The 27,825-nt window shown below is 52.3% G+C and overlaps 4 protein-coding genes and 1 non-coding gene across 5 annotated transcripts; 1 reads left to right on the top strand and 4 right to left on the bottom strand.

The window, feature by feature from the left end:
• Positions 1-56: 56 nt before the first annotated feature.
• Positions 57-1,047, top strand: N657DRAFT_665753 (zf-U1-domain-containing protein; the record flags this gene model as incomplete). The annotated part of the gene is made up of 4 exons (XM_062795307.1): positions 57-207; positions 263-370; positions 449-641; positions 762-1,047. Exons 1-4 carry the CDS (start codon positions 198-200, stop codon positions 1,045-1,047), a joined length of 597 nt encoding a protein of 198 aa, XP_062644788.1. The 5' UTR covers positions 57-197.
• Positions 1,048-1,508: 461 nt separating this feature from the next.
• On the bottom strand, positions 1,509-1,607 carry N657DRAFT_t123. The gene has a single exon. It is a non-coding gene; the product is annotated as a tRNA-Ile (tRNA).
• Positions 1,608-2,328: 721 nt separating this feature from the next.
• N657DRAFT_578638 (uncharacterized protein) lies at positions 2,329-5,898 on the bottom strand (the record flags this gene model as incomplete). The annotated part of the gene is made up of 2 exons (XM_062789333.1): positions 2,329-2,621; positions 2,700-5,898. 2 exons carry the CDS (start codon positions 5,896-5,898, stop codon positions 2,329-2,331), a joined length of 3,492 nt encoding a protein of 1,163 aa, XP_062644787.1.
• Positions 5,899-11,271: 5,373 nt separating this feature from the next.
• N657DRAFT_648395 (uncharacterized protein) lies at positions 11,272-12,382 on the bottom strand. The gene is made up of 2 exons (XM_062793509.1): positions 11,897-12,382; positions 11,272-11,748 (listed from the first exon to the last, which is right to left on the bottom strand). Exons 1-2 carry the CDS (start codon positions 12,079-12,081, stop codon positions 11,706-11,708), a joined length of 228 nt encoding a protein of 75 aa, XP_062644786.1. The 5' UTR covers positions 12,082-12,382; the 3' UTR covers positions 11,272-11,705.
• Positions 12,383-14,033: 1,651 nt separating this feature from the next.
• Positions 14,034-14,876, bottom strand: N657DRAFT_133376 (uncharacterized protein). Its single transcript, XM_062785882.1, has one exon. The coding sequence runs from the start codon at positions 14,773-14,775 to the stop codon at positions 14,308-14,310; it is 468 nt and encodes a 155-aa protein (XP_062644785.1). The 5' UTR covers positions 14,776-14,876; the 3' UTR covers positions 14,034-14,307.
• Between the last annotated feature and the right edge of the window lie 12,949 nt (positions 14,877-27,825).

Genomic DNA, 27,825 nt, shown 5'->3' with positions numbered 1-27,825 from the left:
ATTGCAGCCTTGCAGCCCCACTCGCAAGTTTCGCATCTCAAGCTGGTCAGCCTCGCGAACTTGGGAGCTCTCGCTTGTTTTCGGCCCATCTTCCCATCGCATCATAATCCAAGTCGAAACACAAAACACTGAGCACGACACCGCACGCTTCCACCAAATTTCCGCGATCGCAATCCCCGCGACAAATCGCCGGCAAGATGCCAAAATGTAAGTCTTCCTCTCAATTCCCTACCCTTCCAACACATGTCTAACCTCGTCCCAGTCTTCTGCGACTACTGCGATGTCTACCTCACGCACGACTCCATGAGCGTGCGTAAAGCCCACAACAGCGGCCGCAACCATCTACGCAACGTCGTCGACTACTACCAACGTAACCTCTCCCCTTCTCCTCCTCACTCTTCTACGCTCCACCCGACCAGCTCACTAACCCTGTACTTCGTCCCCCCAGAAATCGGCCACGAAAAAGCCCAATCTGTAATCGACTCCATCACCTCATCCTACGCCGCCGAAGGCCAAGCCCACGCCAACCCGATGCTCCCTCACAACCAACCCGGCGGCGGCAGCGCCTTCGGTCTTGGACCCAGCGGCATGTCGTCCATCCCGCCACCGATGCCAGGCATGCCCCCACTCCCAGGAATGCCGTTTCCCCCGCCAGCCGGCATGCCACCCCCGCCGTTTCCCATGCCCGGCATGCCCGGGATGCTGCCGCCTCCGTTCCCTGGCGCAGCACCAGCAGGAGGAGGAGCGCCCGGTAGCGCAAGCGCGGGTGCGCCGCCTACGTTTCCCTTCCCTCCTCCGCCGTTTCCCGGTGCCGCGCCGCCGGGTGGCCCTGCGAGTCCTGCCGGAGGCGCGCCGCCGTTTCCACTCCCAGGGTTCCCTGCTCCCCCTGGCGGCGCTGCAGGACGGGGTGGAGCGCCGCCTCCATTCCCTGGTGCGTTCCCGCCGCCGGGCGCGCCTGGTGGGCTGCCGTTCCCTCCGCCTCCGGGTGGCGGTGCGTTTCCTGCTTTCCCGCCTCCGCCGGGTGGGTTTCCTGGGGAGAAGCGGTAATGGAGGGAAGAGCGAAGTCAGGGTTTGAGGCGGGAGGAGCCAAGCTGGGATCTGATTGTGGGACTGGGGCTTAATGCGTGTGGATTCACTTGAAGCCATTCTGAAATTCTGAGCTATTGTAGCATCATTTGTGTCATTGGGATGACGGCAAAATGTGATGGCGTAAGGCGTTTAGGAGACAACTGGAGTCAGCTAACCGCTTAGACGAGCGAGCAAGACAAGTAAATAAAGATGTTGTCTCAATATCATCACCAGATATACTTTTTTCATCCTGCATTGTCGCCAGTGACTTTATCTCGCTAGGTAGTCCCATTAATGTGGAGAGCCCCTTTCGCAATGTGCTCAACCCCCGACCCCGCCACCACACGAAATAAATGGAGATGCAGTCCCGAAGGACACAAAAAAAAAAGAGGGGTGTCACCGTAGATACGGTAAAGTGGTGTGAGGAGTTTTTCGCTCAATGCCCAGTAACAGGATTGAACTGTTGACCTTCGCATCACTTAATATAACAAGTCAAGGTTATATTAGTACGACGCTCTAACCAGCTGAGCTAACCGGGCAGGTTATTGTTATACCTCAGTTGTAACAACTCCTTATGTACATTACGCGCATTCTGAGTTCAACTTTCACGGATTGCAACACAACCCAAACGTCGCTTCAGCGTGGGTGTATACTCCATATAATGACAAATAACAACGAAGATCCTATCGATTCTACTCAGACACTCTCTGCCCGTGATCGCTCTTGACTAACATATCATGACATCCATCTCTAGTCCATGTCTCCATCCATGACCCCCAGCCATCATTCTCATGAGCCATCACCTCGTCCCATCATTGACTAAAACATCAAGCAGACCAGCCCCATCCACCTGAACAGCCCAGATTGCCCATCATCAAGTCATGCAAACTCAGAAGCCCTCATGACAATGCTGTGGAGCCCGAACAACAAACGCCTTTGCCTGAAACAGGTTCCTGAGCCCGCCAGAGAAAGCCCGACACCACACAGCCCTGCATGATCGTGTATAAATGAGCAAGACAAGAGAACAACAGAGGGAAGAGAGAAAAAGAAGAGGAAAACGGAAAATACCAGAAATCATCACATCATGGCTTCTCATCCCTCATCAAATCCCATGGATCCATCATGTACCCTCAGCCCTCAACAAAATCGCCCCATTTCAACAACAAGAAAGCACCCGGAAGCGCCTCATCGACCGAGCCAACCAATCCCCACCTTTGACACTCACCTAAATAGGGTAGGCAAGCCAGACAAGACACAAACTCAAGTCCGCAGGCCCTGCCTCCTCCTTTGAGCCTGCTGCTCATTGACATACGCCGCATCCGCATCCGCATCCATGCCACGGCCACGATCCCGCCACGAGTTTCTCCTAATCACATCCCCCACTCCATCCCTGACCTCCCTAGGCGCACTAATCATCCCCCTCAGCTCCTGCGTCCTCTTCACCCGCCGCCGCTCGCTCAGCCGCCGCGAGATGTTGATCCTGTCGCCTAGCGCGGGTAAGAACCCACCACCGCCGCCATTACCGCCGCTGCTACCTCCTCCTTCTCTTGGAGCTGAAGCGGGTGCGGGTGTAGAATATGATGATGATGATGATGATGCTGCTGCTGCTGCTGCATTGCCCGTGCTGTGACTGGCACGAACCGACGACCTCGCCCTGAGACTCAGCGACCTCCACAGCCTAGTTATTGGCCTATCTCTTTCTCCATCGGGATAACCCTCCACGCCACCACTCCCGTTTCTCCCGGCATGCGCCGACGCCGCATCCTGCCGCCAACCATCCGCCGCCGCTGTCCCGGCGAGCGGGCTCGCCCTCGTCGTCAGGGACTCCATACTCCTCCGGAACTTCATAACCCGCAGATTCCCGCTCGGCGTGCGGCGAATAGTCCTGCGGTCCGTCGCATCATGCGCATCGGTGGCGGGGTAGTCCTGCTGCTGCTGCTGGTGGTCATACCCGTCCTCGTCGGCGGCGCGAACGGGCAGTATGGCAAACGTGCGCTTGAAGCGGGCGCTGAGACTGCGGCTGCGACTGTGTCGTCGGCTCGATGGCGGCAGCCACGACTTGGACGGGCGGTTGTCGATGGGCGGGTAGCGGTACGTCCTATCCTCGCCCCGGTAATCGCGATCCTCGTCCTCGTCATCGTAATCGTCTTCTTCAGAAGGCCGGCTTTCCTCGTCATCATCCACGCAGTGAGCGGGTCGCCAGAACGGGTGAAGCATGGTCTCGTCGGGAGGCACGTCGTCTGCGGTGGAGTGCCGCTTGAGTCTGTGCGCGTCTGGCCAGTCGTCATCATGGCGGCGTCGGACGTTTCTAGAGAGGGAGAATGTCCGGGTAAGGAACCCTACAGGGCGGGAGGGGGATGGGCCGTACTCGGCAGTCCGGCGGGTTAGGGCCCGCCTGAGGAGCGACATGCTCCGTCTGGGCTTCTCTGCGGTCATCTCGTAGTAGTTTCCAAGCTGCTTTTGTTTCTCTGTTGTGGGCGTTAAGCCCGATGGAGTGGCGGGGATGAAGTTGATGGTTGGTGGCTTGGGAGGTGCTCTTGGATTCCTCAGGGGCGAGTCGACGCCGTCCATGGAGAATTGCTGGGGCGGCGTTGCAGGGACAGCGCCGTTTGGGTTCGTCGTCTTGACTATCGGAACATTCGCGGCAGAAGTCTTGTACTCGTTCATGGAGGAGCTCTCAGATGGTTTGGCGGAGTGGTTGACCAAAACCACGGATTTGTTCTGGTGCGGGTAGATGTTCACAGCCATGGCCTCAGAAACTTCAGCGTGCGAGGTACCAGTCGTCTCAACTGATGCAACCGACAAAGGTGTGTTCTGCACAGACAAGAAGCGATCACCGTCCCGGTCAATTCTGAGGCCGCCATCCACCGCATTGGTGCCGTGCAAGTCCCGGTTAGCTTGGGCGGCCCTCCCGCCCGGCTCGCGCTGCTTCTCCCGGAGAGTCTGTTCTACTGACACGGTGGGGAGCGCGCGCTCAACTTCACCGTTCAGGGGCGGGTCCTCTGGCCCTCTCCAACTTAGCATCCGGTCATCTTCGCTTGGCCGAGGGTGAGTTTGCAGCTTATCGAGCGGCTGGCTGGCCTTCTGCAGGGCGAGATGCGCCTGCTGCGCCTGGAAGATGCTGTGGGCCTGTAAGCTCTCTGCCGTGAGGGAAGCTGTCCTCGATGCGTTTCTGCTAGTTGGCGCCGAGAGAGAAGATGATCGAGCAGGGATGACAGGGGGAAAGTCCATTGTCCTCTCGTCACCCGCACGAGATCCGTCAGACTCGGAAAACGCCCTGCTCCTTCTAGCAGGCCGTTCGAACAGGGGAATCTGTTCCCCACTTTTCGACGGCGGAGAAATTGGGACCGAACTGAGACTCCGGGACCTCCGACTGCTTGTGGATCGCAAAGATGGCGATTTGCTGGTCGACTTGACCGAGGATCGGCGGTCCGGAATCACAACAACTGGCACACCGCCGCTCTTCCACACTGAGCGGCGAGCTTTCCGACTCGAAATGGAATTGATGCTGGCAGCTGAGGCGTAGCTTTCACGTACGGTCTCGTCCACTTTCGTGGCGGAGGACTCGTGACGTTGGCGTCGGTCATGAACAGGTGGTGAGACGGACGTGGGCGCAGAAGTGACTGGGGAGATTTCCGAACTTGAATCCCGCAAAGCGCTCTGCTTCCTGACGTGGCGTAGAGTCTTGCGTCGCTGGGGCGCCGTCCCCACCAGCATTGCCTCCACGATCGTTGAAGCATTGGACTTTGTGGACATGACAGAAGAACGCTTAACATCAACGCTGCTGGAAGACTCCGAATTGACTGCCTCGGGCTTGGTTGTGTAGCGGTCCGAGACAACTCTGCGCGAGGGGTAAACAATCGGGCTCTCGTCAAGTGGCATGGAGCGGAGCGCTTGGGTGGCATTGGTTGGCGACACCGGCCGGTCGTCAACGATTTCTTGGTTGGAAAGCTCTTTTGGGCGTGTTGGCCGCCGCTTTCTGATGGTCACATTCCTCATGAGATCGCGGTCCCACTCCTCTGTCCTGTTCGAATCCGACTGCCCGATATCCCGCATTCCGTCAACCTTGTTGAGTTCTGCCGATGTCCTAGGCATAGCCTTGTCGTCTGAGCTGAATTCAAGCCCCAAGCCCAGGCCTATCGGCTGGGAAACACTCCTCGTCTCCCTGCTAACTTGACGAACGGTGCTCTGCGAGCTCTTCGCCGAGGGCAGTGCCGGGCGCAGGGTCGACCCTGCATCGTCATCATCGGATAAATGAGGGTGCTCCGGCGCGGTTCGAAACGATTCTGCCCTGGAATCTGTTGTGACTTTGGAGGAATTCCGCTGGCTTAGTAGCGGGCGACGTCGTGCTTGGCCCGCGGCAGGGCCCGGAGGGGTTCGTTCGGGGGTCAGGTTTGGGGTGGGCGGAGTCTGTTGGTTGGTGGGAGTAGCCGGGGGATCGGAGTCGACATTGTCTGTGCTGCCCGGAGGGGTACCGGCATGTCCCGAGGTCGAGGAGTCGGCAGGGTGACTTGCCGAGGATGTCCGCGAATGCGTCGGCGGCGTGGGCGGCGGTTCCGGGCCTCGTCCCACTCTGTTCGGTCGCTGGCGACTGGACAGGATCGAGGCAGATGACGGATTGCTTCGCGGCAGGGCGGCGTCGCTCCCGAGACCATGGCTTGACAAAGCGGATCGTTGCAGCTCATCCTTGCCGGGGCGTGGAAGCACCTTGTGCTTCTTGAACTTGCGTGGATGGGTGCCCAGACCATCCGCATCCAGGCCGAGGGCATAGTTGACGTGCGACATACCCATGTTGGGCAGTGAGACCCTGCAGTCGCTGCGGACCGTCATTGGAACCGATAAGCCTGCCCTCTTCTATGCTAAAGAAGAACGGGGCGGGAGACTTCGGCGCATATTGTGGATGGGGGGGTCGGATGCGTGATAATAGCAGAAGTTTGGGTCGGAATGTGCCAAGATGTTTGCTGTGTTGAAGTGGAAAAGGCTCTTCAAAGTTGAGCAAAAACAGGGAGTTGGGGCCGGACCACGTTCGAAGCAGAATTGAAGATTGTCTGAGAGATCGCCAAGTGGCAGGTGGACGCTGAGTGGTTGGAGTTGTGCTGCGGTCTGATCAAGGCTGGCACAAGAAGTAAGTGGCAGGTTGGGAACCGTATGGTATTGTGGCCGGTCTGGCACGGGACGACCTCGTGGCTAATCATCAATCAAGCCGTTAGCGGCGTCTCGATTAGGTAGTGGCTGCAACGCTGCCCTCGAGCATGGAATTTCTGAGACGTTGCAAAGTAGGGGCGCCCTCTTTAGGGTACAGTCGCAGTGCACCTGATCAGAAGAGACCAGCGATGGCGCACGCCGAGAACAATGCGATCTTCCTGAATCTGAGAGAAAGACGGGATGATCAAGGAGAATGGATGCGGCCATTAGTAGGCGCAACCAATCGGCCTTCTACAGTGGGAATATCCGACTGCAGTGACGCACGCAGAAGGCCCCGATCGACGACCGCCATTGGCCAGGGACAGATGAACTGCAAATCGCAGGCTGGGAAGGAGCTTGTCGAGATCGGCCAGCTTGCATCTTGTAATTTGGCAATGTCCGTTTTGACCAAAGGTTACGGTCTTCACCTAACTGTATGATGCGTACTGTTGTTTGGGGCCCCTCTTCAACAGAGTCTCACCACCTCCCAAGAAAAGGACGGAGGCTGGCCTCGACCACCACAATACAATCCAACCCTGGTTTGCTTGTTAGCGTGAAACTTCCCGGATAGGTATTACACCTCATCTTCCTTCACTTTGACCATATATTCATATAGTTATTGATTTCTTGCTTTCTTTCTTTCTTTCTTTCTTTCTTTCCTTCCTTCTTTCCTTCCTTCTCTCCTTCCTTCTCTCCTTCCTTCTCTCCTTCCTTCTCTCCTTCCTTCTCTCCTTCCTTCTCTCCTTCCTTCTTTCTTTCCTCCTTCTTTTTATCATTATCTTCCCTTACCTCTTCGTCTTAATATCTATTTTCTCCTCCTTTTATGTTTTGTCTTTGCATTCGATCTTTTTTTTCTCTTTCTTGTTCTCTGACGTTCCTTTCTTTTATCCCATTCATATTTTACTAGCGGCCCACCATGTGCCATGATAACGAACAAACCAGGGTTGGATTATACAAGGGAACAATGAACGCCAATGCATGGCCGCACAACAATGTCCCCGCCAGTCAAGGAAATTTTGGCGGCTTACGCTGCTGATACGCTGCATGGAAATCTGGGTTTCCGCCGAATCAGCTCCCCGGGACGGCCCCCTTTTTATCTCAAGAGTCGCAGCGCCGAGCGTCATCGTGGCCCAAACACCAACCAATCTAGAACTCTCCTTCGGAGAGTCGGTGTCACGGTACATGAAAGTCGGGATACTGGCAGACTGTTTATACGAAGCATCCGACGAGACCTGCACGGGCCATATCGCTCCGGTCATCGCATTATCTGAACTTGGTCAGCCCGCTGGTGCAATGTGCTGGGCGAAGCTAAAATGCTCAATTTAGGGATTTGCTAGGCGCATCAATCCCAATCTGCAACTTGAAGTTACAGTAACTTGATTGTCTTGATGTAACAGCCCATCGTAGAGGCCACAGCGTAAGGTTAAGGTGTTTTGCTTCCGACGGTCGCTCATTGATCACTTTCAGACAAGAGCGGCAAATCCCGTATAAGCAAAGAGTGCTGCCATAACCGGCTGCAGACCCAGCCCTCGAATAGCTAATCGCTGCAGTCAGTAAGTTAGCACCCCGACATCCAGCTAAGTTCACCTGGAATTACTCACTGCGAACGTCCGACACGAACAGATGGTTGAATCTAACTGGATACCCTTTAACTTGGGTCCGGCCGCTCTCTAGCATCTGGGCCACCCATGTACGAGACCGGAAGTTGGCCGGCGAACCTCCGTTGGCTGCAAAGTCGGATGACACTTCTACGGTGTCTGTCAGTCGCAACCCTGGTGGTTGATTGACCGGCGAGAGAATGGGTCTCCGTACGTTTCTGGCTCACAATTGTCCGCCCGTCATGACTGGCGATTCTCAACCGAAACAACGTGCTGATTGTGTCTTGAACCATGACAATATCGGATTCCGTCATCGCCATCTCCCTGGTATGGATGCTACCGGCTTGCCTTTATTTCCTGATGTTAAGTCGAAACCGTATGCAGAAGCCAGTCAAGGAAGGGGATACTCACGGTTTCAGTACAACCACGTCGTTCTGTCGAGGCAGTCGCATTGATATGAGCGAAAGCTCGATACACATCTGCTTTGTCTTCACCGAACGTCCCCGCTGCTGACGAATATTTAGTTCCCAATATCGGTGTTCTGAACATCATGGAGTAAGTGTATTGCCTTGCTGGGATGTGAACCTGGGACAAACCCTCCCGCCGGGTATATCGATTGCCTGTCCCTCAGCGCTCGTACCCGTACAGTGGACTTTCAAGAGTAACCTCGCTCCCTTCACCGCACAACCGAACTTTGGTGTTGTACTGCACTGTAAGTCACCGGCACATTAGAGAAGACGCTGTATGGGTTGGAATCTGGTGTCCTCACGCTTGATGGTTGTCTCCACAATGTCCTCCCCATGCCCCATTTTGCCGCGGTAGTGAATGACAATATGTGCCAACGTCTTGGGCTGCGAAGCTGGCCTCCCATCGGGTTGGGACAGAAGTGGCGCTAGCTCACATGCCGCGTAATGTGTGATCTCTATGTCATCAATGTCTGTTCGACTGTAGATGAGGCCGTCAGCAGTGATGGTCACGCTTTCAATGTCTGATGTCGTGTCAAAAACGCCCCTGCCGGTGGTTTATTTCTTGTCGGTTTGATATGATGAGGCAAGCTACCCAGGGCAGGGTGGTACTAACGCTAGTCTGCTAAGCACCAAGGCCTCCTGTCTGCCGCCAGAACCGTTGGCCACGAAGCCAGAGTTGTGCCCATCATCTGACGGAGCCAGGATCTTGCTTGGCTGATGGTAAGGATTTCGACGAATAGCACCCCTTAAAGTCCGCTAGGTCTGCTCGAGTCAGCGATAATGCGGCTATTCTGTGATGAGGGAGCAACCCGACATCTTGGTGACAGCTTCCAGATAATCAGGGAGACCTGCCTGCCGTTGTCTTTGTCGGCGATCTTGTATACCATTCACGACAACTCTTGATCGGCCAGGCGGATTGCAAAGCTAAGCGGGGTCACTGCTTGATGGTCAGCGTGGGCGGCTTTTGAAAGGGGAGGGGCAATGGATGACGCCCACTGACAACCTAGGGAGCCAAGACGACTTGTGGGTTGTGGGAATGGTCATTCCTGTGTACGTGGGCAGCCGCATGTGAAAAGGTTCCCGGCCGGTTCCGAATCCCCTGGAAGCGGGAGCCTCGTGTGAACCGCAGTGGGCGCTGGTGATTCGGCGAAGGCAACCGCTCTCTCTCTCTGCCTACCTTATTTGCGTAAGGTAGGTTGTGTTTTTTCAAGGCCCTTCCAGAACGTCAATCCTGCAATTACCAGTCTCTTCCAAGCCTTTGCAGATCATATTCCGAGGTCTGAGGGAAAACAGGCGCAAGAGTATGGTCCTGCCTGGCATTTTTTGGTACCTCCCGAGCCCATCCCGACCCAATCCTGCAATGCTCAGCAGGCCCGGCGCTGGCACGACAATGAAAGTTCGCCGTTCACCGACTACGAGGAGATCGGGTTGAAGGGCTCAATCGCTGGCATCAGCATCAGCCGCGAGACGAATGGCGGGCCCAAACCGCTGCGTTCCGGCACCAAGCAGAAGATACCCTTGAGTTTCAGACGACAATGCCCCGGCCGCAGACGACGGATCCCTACCGCCTGTCTTTGTCTCGCTCAACGCAAGCATCACTCATGACACAGCCAGAGGAACCATCACCCAGTTGTTCAACGACAACATCGGCGGTCTGATTCAGCGGGCTGGCTATACCTTTCCGCTGCCCCACGGGAGCAGTGTCGTCGACTTCTCCTGTCGCATTTGCAACCATAGATCCTGGTTGGGAAAGTCAAGGCCAACCCCGAAACGAGCAAGGCGTTTGAAGAGGAGGTAGGCCAACACAGAAGCGCGGGCGTCTTACAGCAGAACTCGCCGGGGCCGTTCACCACGACCCTTGGGGATCTCCCATCTGGCATTTAGTTGAAGGCAATATTGTCTTTCATCATCCTGCTCGACGACGGGCTCGGTGTTGAGGCGGGAAAGGCTCGAATGACCTCCAAGCTCCCGACCCACATTGCTCCACGGTACGGCACACTGCTTGATGGTGTCGGTCAGCTCCTGAGCCGAAGCGCTACCGCCACGAGTCTTTCCGTTTCTGCCGACATTCTGGTTGCAACAGAGATACTTTATGTGACGTCCCCGACATTCCCCAATATTGATATCCCACTCGGTGCCGCAACGCGTCAAATATGGGTCGATTTCTCCGCACATCGTTTGACCCGGGATACCAGGTGCGCAATGGTCAACCTCCTGCTGAGACAAGCTGCCTGGACCGGGATTTCGTCTTGCACATCTGCAGGGCTGACGAAAGTCCGGGTCTACGATTCACCTGCCTCGAGATGCACTCTGACTTTCCAGATCAATCGGGTCTCGTGCTCACGATTCCACCCAAGCAAGGCCTTGATTGGTCCCCTGACAGAATACAGCGGTGGGGAGATTGTCTTTCTTGCTGATCGATCCGGCTCCATGAGTGATAAGATCGGGGCTCTGGAAACAGCCATGCAGTGCTTTCTTGCTGGATTCCCTCCGGACTGCAGCGTTGACCTCTGGAGTTTCGGCACAAGCTTCGATTCACTCTGGCCTTACTCTCGAGCTTACAACTCAACGAGCCGCCACGCCGCCGAAGTCCACGTCGCTCGTAAGTTCCTGGCCAATCTCGGTGGCACGAAACTTCTCCATGCATTTAGAAATGTGGTCTCAAGCCGGGGTAGCTTTGCAACGACAGACATCATTGTCCTCACAGACGGTCAGATCTGGGATCTCGATGACACGGTCAGATTCGTTAAGCATACCAAGCTGCAACCCGAGGACGAGTCCGGTTCTTCTCGCTGGGCATCGAGGACGCTGTCTCGCACGAACTTGTTGAAGGAATAGCCAAAATGGGCGGAAGATACGCCGGAGTAATCCACACGGCAAGTAGGGAGGCTAGGAAGGAAGCCTAGTCGCCCTCCTCTCAGCAGCGACAGAAAGGCACATGTCTTCCCCAGTTCCATTACTATTGAATTGAGGGCCGCTGTCGACGAAAGGATGTGAGAACCTCCCCGCAGCATACAATTTCCGATCCCCAGAACAGCTGCACTGGCTTCTCGCTGATCACACAATCAATTTTGAGAATTGCTCCCCCATGAAGTTTTGCAATCACATCACGACATATTGAACTCAGCCCGTTCCTGATGAACCGGGTCCTTGCCCTCCTAAGACATCACGGACATACCAAACCTCGAGCTGTTGAGATTCACTATGTTCAGCCCGGGCCCCCAGGAGAAAAGCTTGCGGGTGCCCGTTTCCGTATTGCAAGCGCCAAACACCACGGTCCACAAATTTGCTGCTCGGGCTCTGCTGGGTGATCTTGAGCGTGGTGAAATCAGCGTGCACGCTGAATTCGGCAAGGCAGTGAGGAACACGCCGGAAGAGACAAACAGGGTCAGGCTACGGGGTGAAGCTCTCGGCTGCAAATGGTCCCTTGTCTCCAAGTGGATTAGCTTCGTTGCAGTGGAGGAACAAGTCGCCGATCATGAGCTTGATGGCGATGTGGATGCCTCAATTGATGGACAGACAAGTCGACAAGAGGGCAGGGAAGAGGGTTGAACCTGCTACGACGCCAAGGAGACCAACCTGGTGCACTGAGAATGGACGCTCTCGCGCCGATGGAACTCGACAGTGAGAGTAGCGAGTCTGAAGAAGGTGACTCGGAAACAGACGCTGGCCAAGAGGGCGAAGATCGAGAGGATGGTGATGGCGAATTGATCGTGATGGTGATCCTGGCCACGGCGGGGGAAGTCATGGCCCAGAGCCGTCATGCCCCGGCAACGATTCCGAGGGTATGGCGTTTATGAAGATACGAACAACGGAGGAAACCCGCGTTCCAACCAGAAGCACGAGGGAAGACCTGCGGACCCCTCGCAAGGAACGGATGACGAAAACTCAACAAAAGCCGTCGTTCGCGGGGTCAGTATCCATGGTCCGACTCCCAAACCGGAAACTCGGCACTTTGCGCCTCAAAGTGCCACACTCATTATATCCCTCTGCTTCCTCCTTCAGAACTTCGTTTTCACAGGGAGCGACAGCAGCCGGTACCCTTCCGAAGGACAGGGACCGAGGAGCCGCAGGGCAAGCGAGATCTCATTCAGCTTACGTCGGCAGAGTCTCAAGATAACCAGGTGGCGAATTGAACAAGCGCTCAGTTATCCGTCCAATAGGGTAAGAAGGATTTTGCACATTTCCTTTTGCTTCCTGCTGTCTGAACCGTCTATTCTAGCCTCCGACTACCCTTCGCATCGGATGGTATCGCTAAGTTGGACGGTTAGCGGCTGAGTACTAGTAGAAACCGCTGGGTTGTGATTTTTGGGGGGCGAAGATGGAGGGTTTTGGACTGATATGATACCTGCAGAAGCACTAGGACTCGCAGCCCGACTGTAAGCTCCTACACTTACAGAAGCCCAATATCCTCCTCTACACTCCATGAGCCATACACACCGTTAACTTGGGGCACATCCACCATCAGCGCCCCACAAAACAAATTCCCACCAGTCCTCGGCTATCCGATTGGCGAGGTCTCGTTGTCGACTGACCCGGTCGAGAACGGGAAACGTGAGCTTCTGAGGAAGCTTCTTCCACTTCAGGGTCCCGCGGGGAAATTCGTCGCCGTGAACGCAATCTCCGGGTGTCACCATGAGGGGCATCCTTGGCACCGGTTTTGAGAGATGGATCGATGGAGTTATGAGCGACGGCCCGCTGCAGCGTTATGCGGACCAGATGCCGGCGGACTTTGACCTGGGAGATATCGCCAGAGCTGCCGCTGTTCTACAACTTCTCCGCACATTTCCGAGGCTGCAGGGACCTGTGGCAGCTGATGGACCAGAAGGCCACCGTATATCTAGTTCACACAGCTTGTCCAACACTCGCAGTGACATTTCCCGAGCTGACGAATTATGCCAAGAGGGCGGGTGTAACAAACGCCCATTTCTGCGACTCTTTGCACCTGGACGACTGCGAGCAGTGCTTGCTCGCATCCCACCTTCGTATACCCTCTCTTTCGAGAAACATGCAGTCCCGTCGGCTTTGGCTCGAGAAGCCAGAACTTGGATCCTTCTCGCCTCGATTACGTAGTCAATGCAGCCATGGCTGAGACGGCATACAAATCTCTAAGAAGCTTTCTCACTGCCAGGGTCGTTTGTGTGCCCTGCCAGTTTCGCAGACGAAGTAGCACAACAAGTGGAGTGGGCGCCACCGAGCGGTGAACCGACCGCTCCTGCAGGTTCAGAGACCTCGCATCACGGGAGAAGCGAACATGGGCCAGGTGCCTTTGGCGAGCAACAGTATTCGACGTGCCAGCTTGCCTCGCGCGTGTCGGGCTCGGCGACAGAGCTTATTGTGCTCCCACCGCCGGTTACCAAGATACTGGATGCTGACAGGGTCGAGCGAGAAGACTTGGTCACGAAATTGGCAATGAAAGAGAAACAAGAAAAGGATTAAGGGGGGGGGGGGAGGTTGTATTGCCAGACGATATCTAGTAAGCTCTATTTTGGTTGTTATTCGACTTGTTGTTTCTTAATAGCGCCCATACAGGGGCCGAAGGCCTGCAGATGCCCGCCTCTAGGTATGTTGGGACCGGGGACAGGTCAATGCCAGGCCTTTCATATATGACCCAGGCGAACAGAGTCTACACCACCTCTATGACCACGGCCGCGATCACGTGAACCTGGGGATTTAAGGCACGAAATCCCATCACGCCCCTCCCCCGCGCTTTCTGTCCTAAGGCTGATTAGTTCTGTAATCCCCAACCCGGAGTGCAGCAGAACGCTACGCTATCAAGCTTGCTACGACGATTCCTCGAGCCTTTGTCTGCCCATGTCTGCCCATGTCAGCCTTGTATAGCGTAATTTCCGTTGTGAAGAGCGACTTGGCTAGCCCAAAAACCGAGAACCCACCAAGAACGTACCAGATGGACCGCAACGACTTGGTGTACACGTCAACGAGCAGTGCAACGATATCGGATGGCAGCTCCAGCGGCCGAAGATATGGAATCAACTCGATGGCCGTTTTCCGCTCTTGAAACCCTCCATGGCATTGGGCAATGGGCCCAGGTCTGCGATAGACTCTTCCCAGATGCTGCTGCTGAAGACGGTAGACCCGACCGCAAGGCTGATCAAGGTGCCAAAGAGCCGATACGACACCAATAGGCCGACGACAAGGCCCGTGTCGTCTACGATTGGTGCGCTAGCCTGGATAGGGAGCACGAGGACGCAATATAACGAACCGATACCGATTCCCACAATGACCTGAGTGGAGACCTTGACGGTCGTCAAGCAGCTGAAGACGACGACTCTGATGAGCAAAGGAAGCAGAATCCTCCAATCGCTCCAGGGATACATGGCCCCCGCCCAGCATACGGGCAGCACAAAAGCCGTGGCGCCAGTCGTGAAGAGCATCCTGGGTCCTCTGGGCGGCCGAGAAGACGACGGAGCTAGCGATGAAGAGGAGGAACGAGGCATAGAACGGGATTTTGCGGCCTAGACGTCCGAGGTGCTCGTGTAGAGAGGCTGTGTGACGACAACGCCGAGCATGAACGAGATGATGGCCCAGAAGGCTTCTTGGCAGGGGTGGGTCGTCGCCCCAGCGGTGGCGGCTCGTCGGCACCGGCCTCGAACGGCGCCGCTCCGGCGTCTTGCATATTGCAGGATGCACCAGCAAGCATGCACTTAGAGTCCTCGTGCGCTTTTGATGCCTTATGGCAGTGTCAGTCTATGCCTGGCAAGCTGGAAAGGGGCATTCCTTTGGGGGTGATGCGCCTTAACCCATCTACCTTAGTCCTCTTTGGGGTGATTCCAGCCAGTTACATAATGTGGCCGTGTTCCAGGGCCAGCACAGGCGTGGTCCGCACTGTGATGTCGGCGATGATTTGCCCGTATACGCGGGGGCGCACATCCGCGGCGCAAACGCTCCAATATGCTTGAAGCGCCCCCGGGTTCCGGCAGCCGACAGGTGGGGAGTGGCGACTACATCGAGGGACAGGCTGACATCTCTCAACCAACTATGGTCTCGGCCAGGTTGAGCTAGTATACCTGTGGATGTACTGCATCAAGTCAGGTGTCCGCGGAAAATCGGCCGGGAAGATATGGATCGGATGGCTGAAGGTACGGGACCCGAGGACCCCAACTGCCTGCGCCGAGTCTAAGGGGAGCATCTTCACTAGGAAAAAGAGCGAGCTAATCTACTTCAACGAAGGCCGGAGGTAGTGGCCAAACATAGTCAAGCTCGCCACTTTTATAAGGGAGAGCTTAAATAATAATATAACCCCGCACTATCCAGCCGTTTCCTAGGACTCTTGTCCCGAGCAGAGGGCTATTAGCCGAGGCAAGGCTGCGGAAAGACCTCTCTATTGTGTAAAAACACAAGATAAAAGAGAAAAGGAAGAGAAGCGAAAGAACTTGCGATGCAGGAGATAAATGCCAAGGGAAGTGGGTATGTGCACTCCGACGGCAGGCGCTGCCATATCACACCCCCCTCTCCAAAGAAGACTCGTCCTCGAGGTTTCAATCCTCCTTCCCATCCTAGGAATCCGTCTATCAATCCTCTTTATCATCCTCCTCGCTCAGTTCAGTTGCTAGGATGCAACTCCAGTCAAGGCTTTTCTGCGGGACAGTCATTGTAGAGATTGCTCCCATTGTAACGGGCTGGGCCCGGTGCGAGCCTCGGCGACTCTCGGCAGATACCAAGATCCCTGATGAGGCTATTCCCACTCGCCCCACAGCACACCGAACCTTCTAGCAACGCGCTCAGACCAGCGCGCCGACAATGATAAGTATGCTTGCGAGCTACCAGAGTCTGTCGTCTCTCCTTTTCTTCTCCAAGTTCAGTGTACTCGTAGAGTCGTCATCAGCTAGTTGCAATATACTACCTGAGACCGTTACACCCATCTCCACCCTATTATAGTAGTTTGTTGAGATAGGTGCCTTTGGGCCAAAACCAATAGACTTTGTGTGACTAGACAGTTGGTGGAGAGCTCGAACGAAGTCATTGTATTTTGCAAGTAACGTTAAGACAAGTTGGACCTTTCGCTTCTGTTTGAGGTGGTCGTTTAATCTGGACTGAAGCGTGGAAATCTTAGCTGAGTCCAGCCAATCGAGAGCCTGAGTGAGCCTCGGAGAGAGTACGCTCGAACTTTACGAGGAAATGAGGAAGCGAATTCGTACCTTAGCGTAATTGGGTAACTCGATCAGATACGTGGCTGGTTTTATTAGGTCTTTATAGATCAGGGCAAGCGAGTCGAAGATCAGAGATGGCTTAAGTTGAGCCTTCGAAGTAAGCGGAAGGACTATACGTGTAGACGACGTGACCCAACCGGATAACCCCTGCAACTGGACATGCCGATCGTCACATCCACCCAACACACCACCTCTCACACCACCTTTCCCACCCAGTTCTTCTTCAAACCAGTTCAAACCTTGATCATGGCGAACCCAAAAAGAGCAGCGCATTCAATCAGCGCTTCAAGATGTCCAGGATGGTGTTTCCCTGTGCGCAGCGTTGAGGCGATGGAATATTCCCAGGGCGACGCTGTCCGACCGCATGTACGGCGCGGAAACGCGTCGCGAGAGCCAGATCCTGTGCCAGCAGCTCTCTCCATTGCAGGAGAGCTTCATTGCCGACTGGGCTACCAACGAGGAAAGCGCTGGCCGAGCTCCGAGTCGTGGTCTACTTAGGGCTTTTGCCGAAGCAGTATTGGCCGAGGGTGGAGATTGTCGTCCGGTTGGAGCGCAATGGATAGACCGTTTTCTATGGCGCAATTCCACAGTCTAAACAGCATATCGCTGGACTCGGAGCGAACTCGCGGATCTACTTGTACTAATCACGAGGCCTTCTTTCAGGGCCTGCGCGAGTAATTGGACGTTAAAAAGATTAAACCAGCTAGCATCACCAATATAGACAAGTAATTGGCAGTTCCCTAACTCGCCGCGCCGTTGTTTCGGTATCCGATGATACTACCTGGGTCTCTGTTATCGAATGCGGTACTGCGAAGGGTAGGAGACTATCCCCAGTTGTTGTCACGGCGGGACAGGCGGACAATCCAATGACAATTGTATTCGGGCTAAGTTACAGTCTAGGCTCTACTCCGTCAGGTACGGGCAGGCTTGATTGTCAAAACGTAGCTCAAGGAGCTACGAACAGAACTCGCGGCAGCGAGGTGCAGGATCTTCAACCCGCAGGGGCCCCCACATACTGGGCCCCGCCGGGGGTCCTGGCAGGCACGGCGCAATCGCCGTGACAGTTGTCATCTTCATAAAGGCATCTCTCTATGGTCAATAGTCCTCCTATAACTTCCGCTTTGCAGAAGAATCCCCATCTTAGAGATAAAAATACTTAGCTTCAGGCTAGAGTAACAATAAGATTGCTATCGCCTACCTATAGGGCTAAAGCTTCGATACTATATAGCCTATATACTCTCTAGCTGATTTTCTGGGGTCTGGCTAGATTGGAGGCTAGCTTGGAGGGCCCAGCGGGAAGCTGTCGAACGAAAGCTAAAAAATGGGACTTTGCACTGCCAGAATAGTTGCTAAGACTGGGGACCAGCTTTGGCTAAGGCTTGATAGGTCTATACCAAGTGCATCCGCAGTACCCTAGCCCATGAGGCCTAAGCTTCCATAGGCCTACCCCCATTGGGGGTCAGCCACAAGGCATCGCAAACAGGCCTCTAGAGGCTCAGAATAAGAGCTTACGGATAGTTGCCGGGACCTATAAGTCTACCTCAACCCGACACCTCGAGGCTGAACATAGGTTCCTCTTCTAGGCCTCTATTTCAATAAGAGGCTAGCCGACTTCAAAGACAGGCTCAAGAAGCCTACCTCCCGACTCCTCAGCCTTCCCAGCTAACAACAGGGCTTGCAACAGAGCTTGCAATCGAGCCTGCAACTAGGCCTGCAACAGGCCCTGCAACAGGCCCTGCAACAAGGCCTCTTGCGGTCTGGATCGTCTTCCGCAGGCTGAGCAGATGTAAAAAACCAAGATTTAGTACAGTTTATATGGTTGTGGCAGGATAGGAGCTTGTTGGAGCCCAGGCATAGTGGACATCGATCATGTCCAGTTTACGGTAGTATCTAGTTTGAGAGCCACGTCGTCTGGGGTCTGAATCTTTAAGTCGAGATTACTGTAGATAACGTTATAGTAAAAAGTGGGCCTTATCAAAGCTACCCATTGCCTTGCTAGCGACATCGAGTCTTGCCTTGATCAGCGGGAGCCAGGTGTCGTACCGTATAGCGCCGCCGAACTTCTCGGGGTCGAGAAGACTATCTCAAGCTAAAAGAAAGGAGATCTACACTTCAAGCGTCGCGATCCATTATTCCTAATGCTTAAAGGCCTGGCGAATACATTGTAAAAGTTGTAGTTGATCGTAAAAGAAGACGAAAAGAGAGAAGTGTGTAACGGTCCCAGGACTATATTGCAACTAGCTGGTGACGACTCTACGAGTTTGTCTCGAATGTAGAGAGAAGAAGAAAAGAGTGAAAGACTATGCAAGATATCTTCCGTCTTATACCTCCACATCCTTGGCCTGTGCGCCGATATCGAACAAGATAGAAGTCCACCGAATCTCGAGTCTTGCCGAGAGTTTGCCGAGGCCTTTACGGGCTCAGCCCGTTACAGGTGGGTACGAATTCGCAAAGCGCGGTCTGAAAATTACTCGCGGGGGTTGTCACGCCCTAGAAGACGCAGTCATTGCAATACGGGTAGACAGATTCTTATTAGTCGAGAAGGTCCTTCTCGGAAGTCTCTGGTAGGTTGTGCGCGGTCTCCATATCAGTGAAGAAGGCGCTTCTTCAAGTCTCTGCTAGGTCGGATTGCGGGGTTATTCGTTCAGTCAGGCTCGTGGTTCGAAAAATATGCGCTATAGCTATAAAGTCGAAGTCGAAGTCGATTGAGAGAGTGTATACGAATTTATTTCCGGTAAATCCACGTCCTCTTTTAGAATGTCAAGCCTCGAGGTGTGGAATGTCAAGCCTCGAGGAGTGGAATGTCAAGCCTCGAGGAGTGGAATGTCAAGCCTCGAGGAGTGGAATGTCAAGCCTCGAGGAGTGGAATGTCAAGCGTCGAGGAGTGGAATGTCAAGCGTCGAGGAGTGGAATGTCAAGCCTCGAGGAGTGGCTTAGAAGCGATCTTGTAATCATTATGAGCTGTCACGGGTGGGACAGGCTGATAGTCCAATGGCAGTTGTATTCGGGCTAAGCTACAGTCTGGGCTCTATTCCGTCAGGTACGGGCAGGTTTGATGGTCAAGACGTAGCTCAAGGAGCCACGGCAGAACTCGCGGCAGCGAGGTGCAGGATCTTCAACCCACAGGGGCGCCCACACGCTGGGCCCAACCCGTGGGTCCTGGCAGGCACGGCGCAATCGCCGTAACATGAGCAGAGAGCTATTAGTTGAGGCTAGGTTGCGGAAAGACCTCTCTATTATATGAAATCATAAGATGGGAAGAAACTGAAGAAAACTGGAAGAGCTCACTGTGACGGGCACCAAGGTTGGTCAGCTCGCACATACAAGATTAATATTGCGACGAAGAGAGCAAGATCTAGATGACAGGTGCAAGAGCAGGACGAGACCTCAAATGCCAGAGCCGAAACGTGACCAGGAGCGGGGAATCCCGTGACACTCCCGTAATACAGGAGGTAAATACTAGAGCAAGTGGGGAACGTGTACTGTAACGGCAGGCGCCATTACAACTCTAGCTAAGCTAGAGGCTACGTTAGTGGGCTTAGTGGGAAGCCGTTGAACTGAAACTATAAACTGGGACTTTGCACTATCTAGAGTAGCTGCTAAGACCTAAGGCTCTACTCTAACTGAGGCCTGGGAGGTCTATACTAAGTGTATTCGCAGCGCTCTAGCCTATAGAGCTTTGAAATTTTATAAGCCTACCTCTATTGGGAGTTAGCTAAAAGGACTTGCGAAGACCTCTAGAAGGCATAGAATAGGAGCCTACGGGTGGTAGCTGGAACCTATAAGGTTACTCCCACTATCACCTCAAGGTTGAATTATAGGCCCTGTCGAGGTACGCGCTTAGCTTGCTCGCGCGTGTCCCGCTTGCTCTGGCATTTATCCCCTGCATTGCGAGAGCTCTTCTAGCTTCTCTTGCTTTTCTCTCTTTATCTTGCGATTAGCAGAGTGGAGTCAGCATTTGAAGTGCCCTAGTACCTCGCCCCAATGCCACTTCTCTCTTACACATCTATTAGATCTCTATCTCAATAAGAGGCTAGCCAACTTTGAAAATAAGCTCTAAAAGCCTACTCTCCCAACTTCCTAGCCCTCTCAGCCTCCTATAAAACCTATAGCAGAACTTGAAACAAGTCTTATAATAGACCTTACAATAAGGCGTATGAAATGCCTCCTCTAAGCTATAGGTTTCCTAATCAATTCAATTCGTTGAGAAGATCTATAGATATCTATAACCGGATCGAAGAAGTGCTCAAATTACGTTCAGGTAGGCAATAAGTATAGTAGCCCTAACATAGCTAGCGCTTATACGTGTAGCGTCGTGTCCTACCTATTGCTAAACTGATATACGATAGTGTTATCTAATTCATTGGAATAAGAAAAGATAGCGAGGGATATTGAAGAGACTAAACGAGTTCTAGCTAAGACATTGAGTCGACTTTCCTATCTTTATTCGTAATAGCGTTCTTTATATAAACGTTCTGTCGAGACTTTCCGTCGTAGGATAGTTAGGTTAGAGGAAGAAGAGTAGGAGGAGGCGGCTAAGTTAGATCCTTTAATATCGGCGGAATAGTCTTTAGTTACAGTGGGGTGCCAAAAGTCTGTTACCACCCCACCCACTTTACGCGTCTCCTCGACGCGTCCACTATCATCCTCGAACTTTCACACCACCACAACTTCCCCATGTGGCACTCGATTTGACCGATTTGGGCCGCATCTTGACGGCTGGTCGCAAGAAACACGAGGAATTGAGCCCTGCTGCACGTGCAGCCATTTGCGGTGCGGTGGCAGCTGGGGTTAGCCAACGCACCGTGGCAGCCGCGTTCGGCGTGTCGCATGTCGCTGTGTCCAAGACTGTTCAACACTTTACAGCTACCACATCCTTCGATTCCAAGCCAAGGAGCGGCCGGCCCCAGGTTCTTACTCGACGGGATAAGCGGTATATTGTCCAGTTGGCCAAGCGCAACGCCCGGCTCACACGCCAACAGCTCCTAAAGGTCCTAGACCGAAAGGTGTCAAGCTCGACAGTCCGTCGTGCTCTCCGCGAACACAACTACCGAAAATGGAGAGCATTGAAGCGAATATCACTTACGATCGAGGTGGCAAAGGACCGGTATGCCTTTGCATGTTATGGGTTGGAAAATATCGAAGATCTCCTTCGTGTAAGTTGGTTGATGGTTTCTCCTCGTTAAAGTATTTTCTAACATAATTATTGCTAGACTTTGTTCAGCGACGAATCCTCTTGCCAAAACAACACGAGTAGTCCAACTGCATGGGTCTTTCGGCTACCTTCGCAGAAGTGGAAGCCAGACTTTGTCAATCTCCAAAATCATGTCAAGGCCAACATATCTATCATGGTATGGGGTGGCATCTGGCAGGGTGGAAGGACTGACCTCGTCGTCATGGAGCGTGACTACACACCTCCCCAGAAGGGTGGCTACAGTTCTTGGAGCTACCAAGAGGCTCTGAGAAAAGGTTTCTTGCCAGTATAAGATGGGACAAGGCATTTCCAGCAAGACAATGCAAAGATTCACAGGTCCAAGTCATCAACAGAGTGGCTCCTCAACCATGCAATTGAGGTCTTGGAAGACTGGCCAGCCCACAGTCCGGATCTTAACCCAATTGAGCATGTTTGGGCTCTGTTGAAGCGGAAAGTCAAGGCTCAATACCCTGATATATGGGAATTGAAGAAAAACCAGCTGGATGTAGCTGAGTTTACGCGTGTTCTCCAAGAGTGTTGGTGGGCGATTGATCAGGCTGACATCGACCGTCTGATTGATTCAGTCCCACGTCGGCTGGCTGCAGTCAAAAAAGCTAGGGGTTGGTTCTAAGTATTAGCAATTGGAATCAGGGATACAAGATGTACTGCTAGGTTTTCACCTGGATTTTTGTATATTAAGTTATGATTTGTTAAGTCAGAAGTACCAGCGCTGGGTAATTTGAGTGGTTGGGGATTCAGGATGGGATGGTAACAGACTTTTGGAACCCCACTTTAGCAAACACCAAGCAGCGGCTATAGAGAACTTAGATGGTAAAGCTTCCATACAATATAAGGGCTACTGCAGGTTCCTAGCTATAACGATGTAGGGCGCCGGAGTTCCCCTAAACCTCTACCGGTAGTAGCTAGACTTAGAAGGCAAGACTAGATCAACGAATAGCTATAGGTATAATAGTAGATAACGGTCGATAGTGGAGCGTCGAAGCGCCTAGCAAGCGCCGTATATAGGATAGGTAAAATCAGACGCTGACCTAATGTGAATGAGGTATAGAATATTCGTGGAGCAAGGTAAATAAAGCGTACAGACACACTACCCCATGCCGCTTTAGAGAAGCAGCTATAACGAATCTCGAAGCCCCAACTTCTGGAAGGAACACCTGAAAAGTATAATATATCAACGGGGTGAGATCCGGTAAAGCCAAAAGATTCACAACAAGTGCATAAGCAAATGTCTCAACAGTAGGTGAAGCTAACTGCTTATATTGCTGACTGAGGAAGCTACCGTGATGCGCGTAGGCCTAAAGATCGTAGTATGTACACCTCCTTCTCCCATTATCTTTGGGGAGCGCTGGGAGCAGAGGTCGCTCCTGTCGCTCCAGTCCGCTAGGAGCCAATGACGCTCCCATCGCTCTTAGATAGAGCGAAGACAGGACTCCGCGCTCCCTTCGTGATTGGCTATACCCAGGTCTTAAATGATTGGCTCGGGACGCTCCCTTCGCACCCCACCGGGTCTGCATGCGGTCATATCCGTGACAGCAGCCGACCTCTAGACGTCTGGACCCAACAACGGAATCAACCCCACAATGGAATTTTGGCACCACCGTCACCACCAAGATAAAAGACATCTAGCTCATCCAATTTGCAAGCAATCTACACACGAATTTGATGATCCTACTCCTCTTCGGCCCGGCAAATGGTCTCTAAGCTACATACAATTATCTCCTCGGCCTCCTCGACTGCGTGGCTGTTCTGTCACGTCTCCCCCATTTTCTTCGTCGGGGGCTTCATCGAATCCTCCTTTGCCTGGATGATCTCCTCTGTAACGGGCTTGGCCCGTAAAGGCCTCGGCAAACTCTCGGCCAAGACTCGAGATTCGGTGGACTTCTATCTTGTTCGATATCGGCGCACAGGCCAAGGATGCGGAGGTATAAGACGGCAGGTATCTTGCATAGTCTTTCACCCTTTGTCTTCTTCTCTCTCCATTCGAGACAAACTTGTAGAGTCGTCACCAGCTAGTTGCAATACTCCTGGGACCGTTACATCCTCGATCCTGGCAAATTTGTCATTGGTATTCACTTTACCTTCTTACGGCTCTGTGGCTCGTAAGCCCCCAATTCCTTCGTCAAATGGTCAACCTGAACCTTTCAATATGAAATCTCGGCGTTCTTAGCATCTAGCACCCTGCCTGCCTTCGCTAACAGAGTCCTTGTCAGCCATCTACTAGCTTCAATTCCCTCCCTTACACCCTGCTATTGTATACGGATGTCCTGGCTCTTCTGGGTTTCCAGAACTCAGTCGTGGGCTTAGGGGGTGGTGTTTCCGGCCGTAACAGAAGATTCTGACTTTCCAGGACTGCCTCGGGGTCTTCTAGCACTTTGGATGGATCTAGCCGCCAGATATCGGTGTTCCTAAACCTAGCGATGATATTCCTAGCAGACATTCCAAGCTTAGATGCATCCCTATAGCAATAGAGGTACCGTCGCTTGTTCACGGCAGCCGATGCTATGAAGCTTGTCAGGGCCTTGGTAGCTTGCCGCAAGTAGTTTTTGAAACCTGAGAAGACACTGCGGCCGAGAGGCTGAGTTTTGTAGGAGGTGTGAGCAGGCAGATAGACCAACTGAACGTTATTTAATCAAGCTGTGGACATGAAGTTGCCGGTTATATGACTAGAATGCTCGTCGAGGACCAGTAACCTCCACTCGTCACCTTGAGGCCTGATATGTGGCAGACACACCTCTTTCAGCCACTTCAAGGCAATCTGGCTATTGCTTCAGCCCGTGAAACTATAGTCATACTTCCAATTTGGGAAGTCTGCCTCTAGACTAGCCTTCGTAGGAAACTATTAGCCCTGAAGGGAAGCCTCGGTGAAGACTACGGTTGGCGATAGACTTTGCCCCTCTGCAGTACTTAAGGACAGTAACCTATATATTGTATCAGAGCTAGTTGTATAAGCCCCGCTTGTAAGGGAACTGCCAATGACTCTGCCGGCCGTAGTTTCCAGCTCCTGCATACCATGCTCGTCAAGGTTGGCAATATTCGTGGGTACGATGTTCTTGTCGCGGATATGGAACTCTAGCCTCTCATAGAAAGTTTGGTACGCGTCCGGTGTAGAGCCTTTCATACGAGAGCTTTCCAACAGAGCTAATATTTTAGTTCTGATAGCATTGTGCCGGCGTAGAAAGCGGTCGATCCATCTAGTGCCCAGGGGCTGATATAGTAGTTATGTTGATTGGCCCAGAAGTGGATAAGTTGTGTTGAGTTGAAGTTAGTGATGTCTGGAATGGTGGTACGGTGCCAGGATTCCATTGTGGGGCCGACCCCATCGCGGGGTCTAGACGTCTATATAGTCGATCCTATATCAAACCCACTATACGCTTACAAAGGGCTAACTAAGACAAAGAGCTCGCTGCTAATATAGGCTTGCACAGGAGCAATTAGCCGAATAGACTTTCTCTTTGAAAGGCTAAAGGCCTATAGAGAGGGCGGTAGGGATAGACAGTCTCAATGCCTACCGTATAATATTAGGATCCTACTATAGTATCCGGCTTATAGAGAGAAGTACCTAGCCTGATCAAAAGATTGCTCTAAGAAGTTAAAGGTTCTAGCAAATGGTAAGGAGGTTTATTAGGTTTAGATATAGACATTCGACGTTACCTAGACTATACGCTCTACCTTAATTATTAATTCTGCTACCCTGTCCTACTTAACTTCCATTTTATTAGTAAGAAGACTATAATAAATGCTGTAATAAGGGGGAGATACATGGTATAGGCGTCTATTAAGCTGCTTAGAGTCCCTAATTGACTACGATAAACTTCGAGCGAAATGGAGTATAGTGGATAAACCTATTAGTTACTGCTACTAGTAGTACTATATCGTCTTAATAGGCCACTGAACTAGCCTCTAAGTTGACATTAGCTATAGACGCTACTGCTAAGTTACTACCATGGCTGTAGGCTTGTACGAGTTGATGGTTGAACGTCAAGGAATTGGATGTAGTTAGCGTGCCAAGGCCCTTTAGGCTTCACGCCTCCGGGCGAAATAAATTCCATCCATCCATGCATCCATGTCTGTACTAGATAGAAAAGATATAGTAAAAAACTCCATCACTATCCGAGAGGATAATGTGTAAGACCCTTAGCTTAGATTACTCAAGGGAACGAATAAGCTCTAACAGTCATGTTCAAGAAGGCTAGATATAAAACCTTCTTATCGTATCGGAGCTATGGAAGCTACGGATTAATAGGTAGATAAAGTCAACATACTATCTCCAGAGTACCGAGTACTACTATTATTTAAGCTTAGGGCTAGTTAGCAATATATATTAGTAAGCGATTAAATATTTGCTAGTTGGAGTTCGATATATATAAAACTAGTGCTAGGTATATTTTTCTAAGATAGATCTCAGTTAGGAAAGGTATAGGTTTGAGCTATAGTCTATCGAATAGTGCTCTAAGAAGTAAGGAAGTACCGAGTGCCATCTCTAGTCAGCTAAAGCCGAATTAGCTAGTGATTCTGGCGGGGGATTTTAGCCTATAGTATATACTATACGATAGTTTTGAGCGATATATAAGAAGAGAGGCCTTTCTATAGCTAACCTCCCTCTTGGATCTCGTTATCCGGATACCAAGGAGAGTAGTTACCCGAGCCCCTATAAAAGTAGTAACGAGGCTGTCTGTCAGTCTTTGATCCCTTCTGAATTCTGATAGATCTACAAACGGTATACTATAGCGGAGAGCATTATAGTAAGTCGGACCACACTCGAACTAGGAGAATGGAACGGACCAAGGTAGGTATAGCCGGCTACGTGGAACCAGAAGGATGTTGATAAGAAGAGAGTGAAAGGAGAACCAGGGCTCCTTTATAAGGCCATTAGCCTTATAGACCTAGGGCCGAACCGTCTAATAAATAGGAACTAGACTGTCGACGGGGTAAGCAAGGCTTTTAGCAACCTGATTGACTGGATAACCTGAGCTTAGGCGAGAGCACCCTGGAAAAGGGAAACTACGACTATAGCTCTCCTTAGTAGACTTAAGAGGTTGAATGAGCTACTCAAGATATAAAGAAAGTGGAGAGGATAGTGAAAGAGGCGTATATAGGCTACTATTGGGAAGAGCTTAACGAAGCTAAGGGATTATACTAAAGCAATCTAGGAGCCCGAGCGGGAGCTGAAGAGGGGAAGGTATAAGAGGTAAGTAAAGCGAAGAAGCGCAATAAAATATCAGCTTTAGAAAGGTGGGCTAAGCTATAGAGTTTCCTACTACTAGGGCCCCTAACGCTACTAGTACATAGATACTTTGGGATAGGTAGTAGCTATAGACATGATCAGAAGGCCGAGGCTCAGCTGGAAGGTTCTTTCTGTGCCCTCAAGCTAACCTCGCCGATGTTAAGAACTTAAACCGTTCTTGACGGCTAGGAGGAGGGATCTGATATCCAGTAGAAGGTAACGCTAGTCGAAGTTACGGAGGTAATAAGGAAGGCAAGCCCCTAGAAGGTACTAGGTAAAGACCTACTTCTTATATACCTTTAGGAGGCCTATAGGAAGCCGCTAGCCAAGGTGCTCACTATTCCAGTTATCAGATATCTTAAACTAGGCTATGTTCTAGGCCGGTTAAGAGGGTAAACACTGTAGTACTACCGAAGCTGGGAAAGGCCCTAGTAGTATACTAGACAGCGAGGGGCTACGGGCAAACTAGTAGCACGAGGGATTATAAAGACCCTTAGTAATGCTTAGAATAAGAGCCTATAGATAGTGGTAGGAGCCTTTGAAGTACATACTTCTCTAAAACCTTAAACATACACATACTACTAATAGACCTAACGTGATTCACCATTGACTCGGACACCCCATTGAGTCGGCACATTTTCCGGACTATGCCACTACAAACTGCCAAAAGTTCACCAGAATCTGATGCAATCAATTGAAACTACTCAAAATCGCTTAAGCTATCTATTTCTCCAGCCTCCGAGCATGTCCTTGCATTATGGCCAGTCTTGCGGCAGATGCCACAGAGCCGTAAACCCGTCCGACGCCTCTTTGATGGTCCTTCAATTTCCTCCTCAACGCGCTCTTCCTCGTCCACCATACCTTTCTCTGCCATTTTTTCCCTAGCTTGGCTTCCATT

This window comes from Parathielavia appendiculata (assembly GCF_033297405.1).
Source record: "Parathielavia appendiculata strain CBS 731.68 unplaced genomic scaffold N657scaffold_13, whole genome shotgun sequence".
In the NCBI taxonomy this organism is placed as follows: Eukaryota; Fungi; Ascomycota; class Sordariomycetes; order Sordariales; family Chaetomiaceae; genus Parathielavia; species Parathielavia appendiculata.
This window is presented reverse-complemented; position numbering and strand designations above follow the sequence as displayed.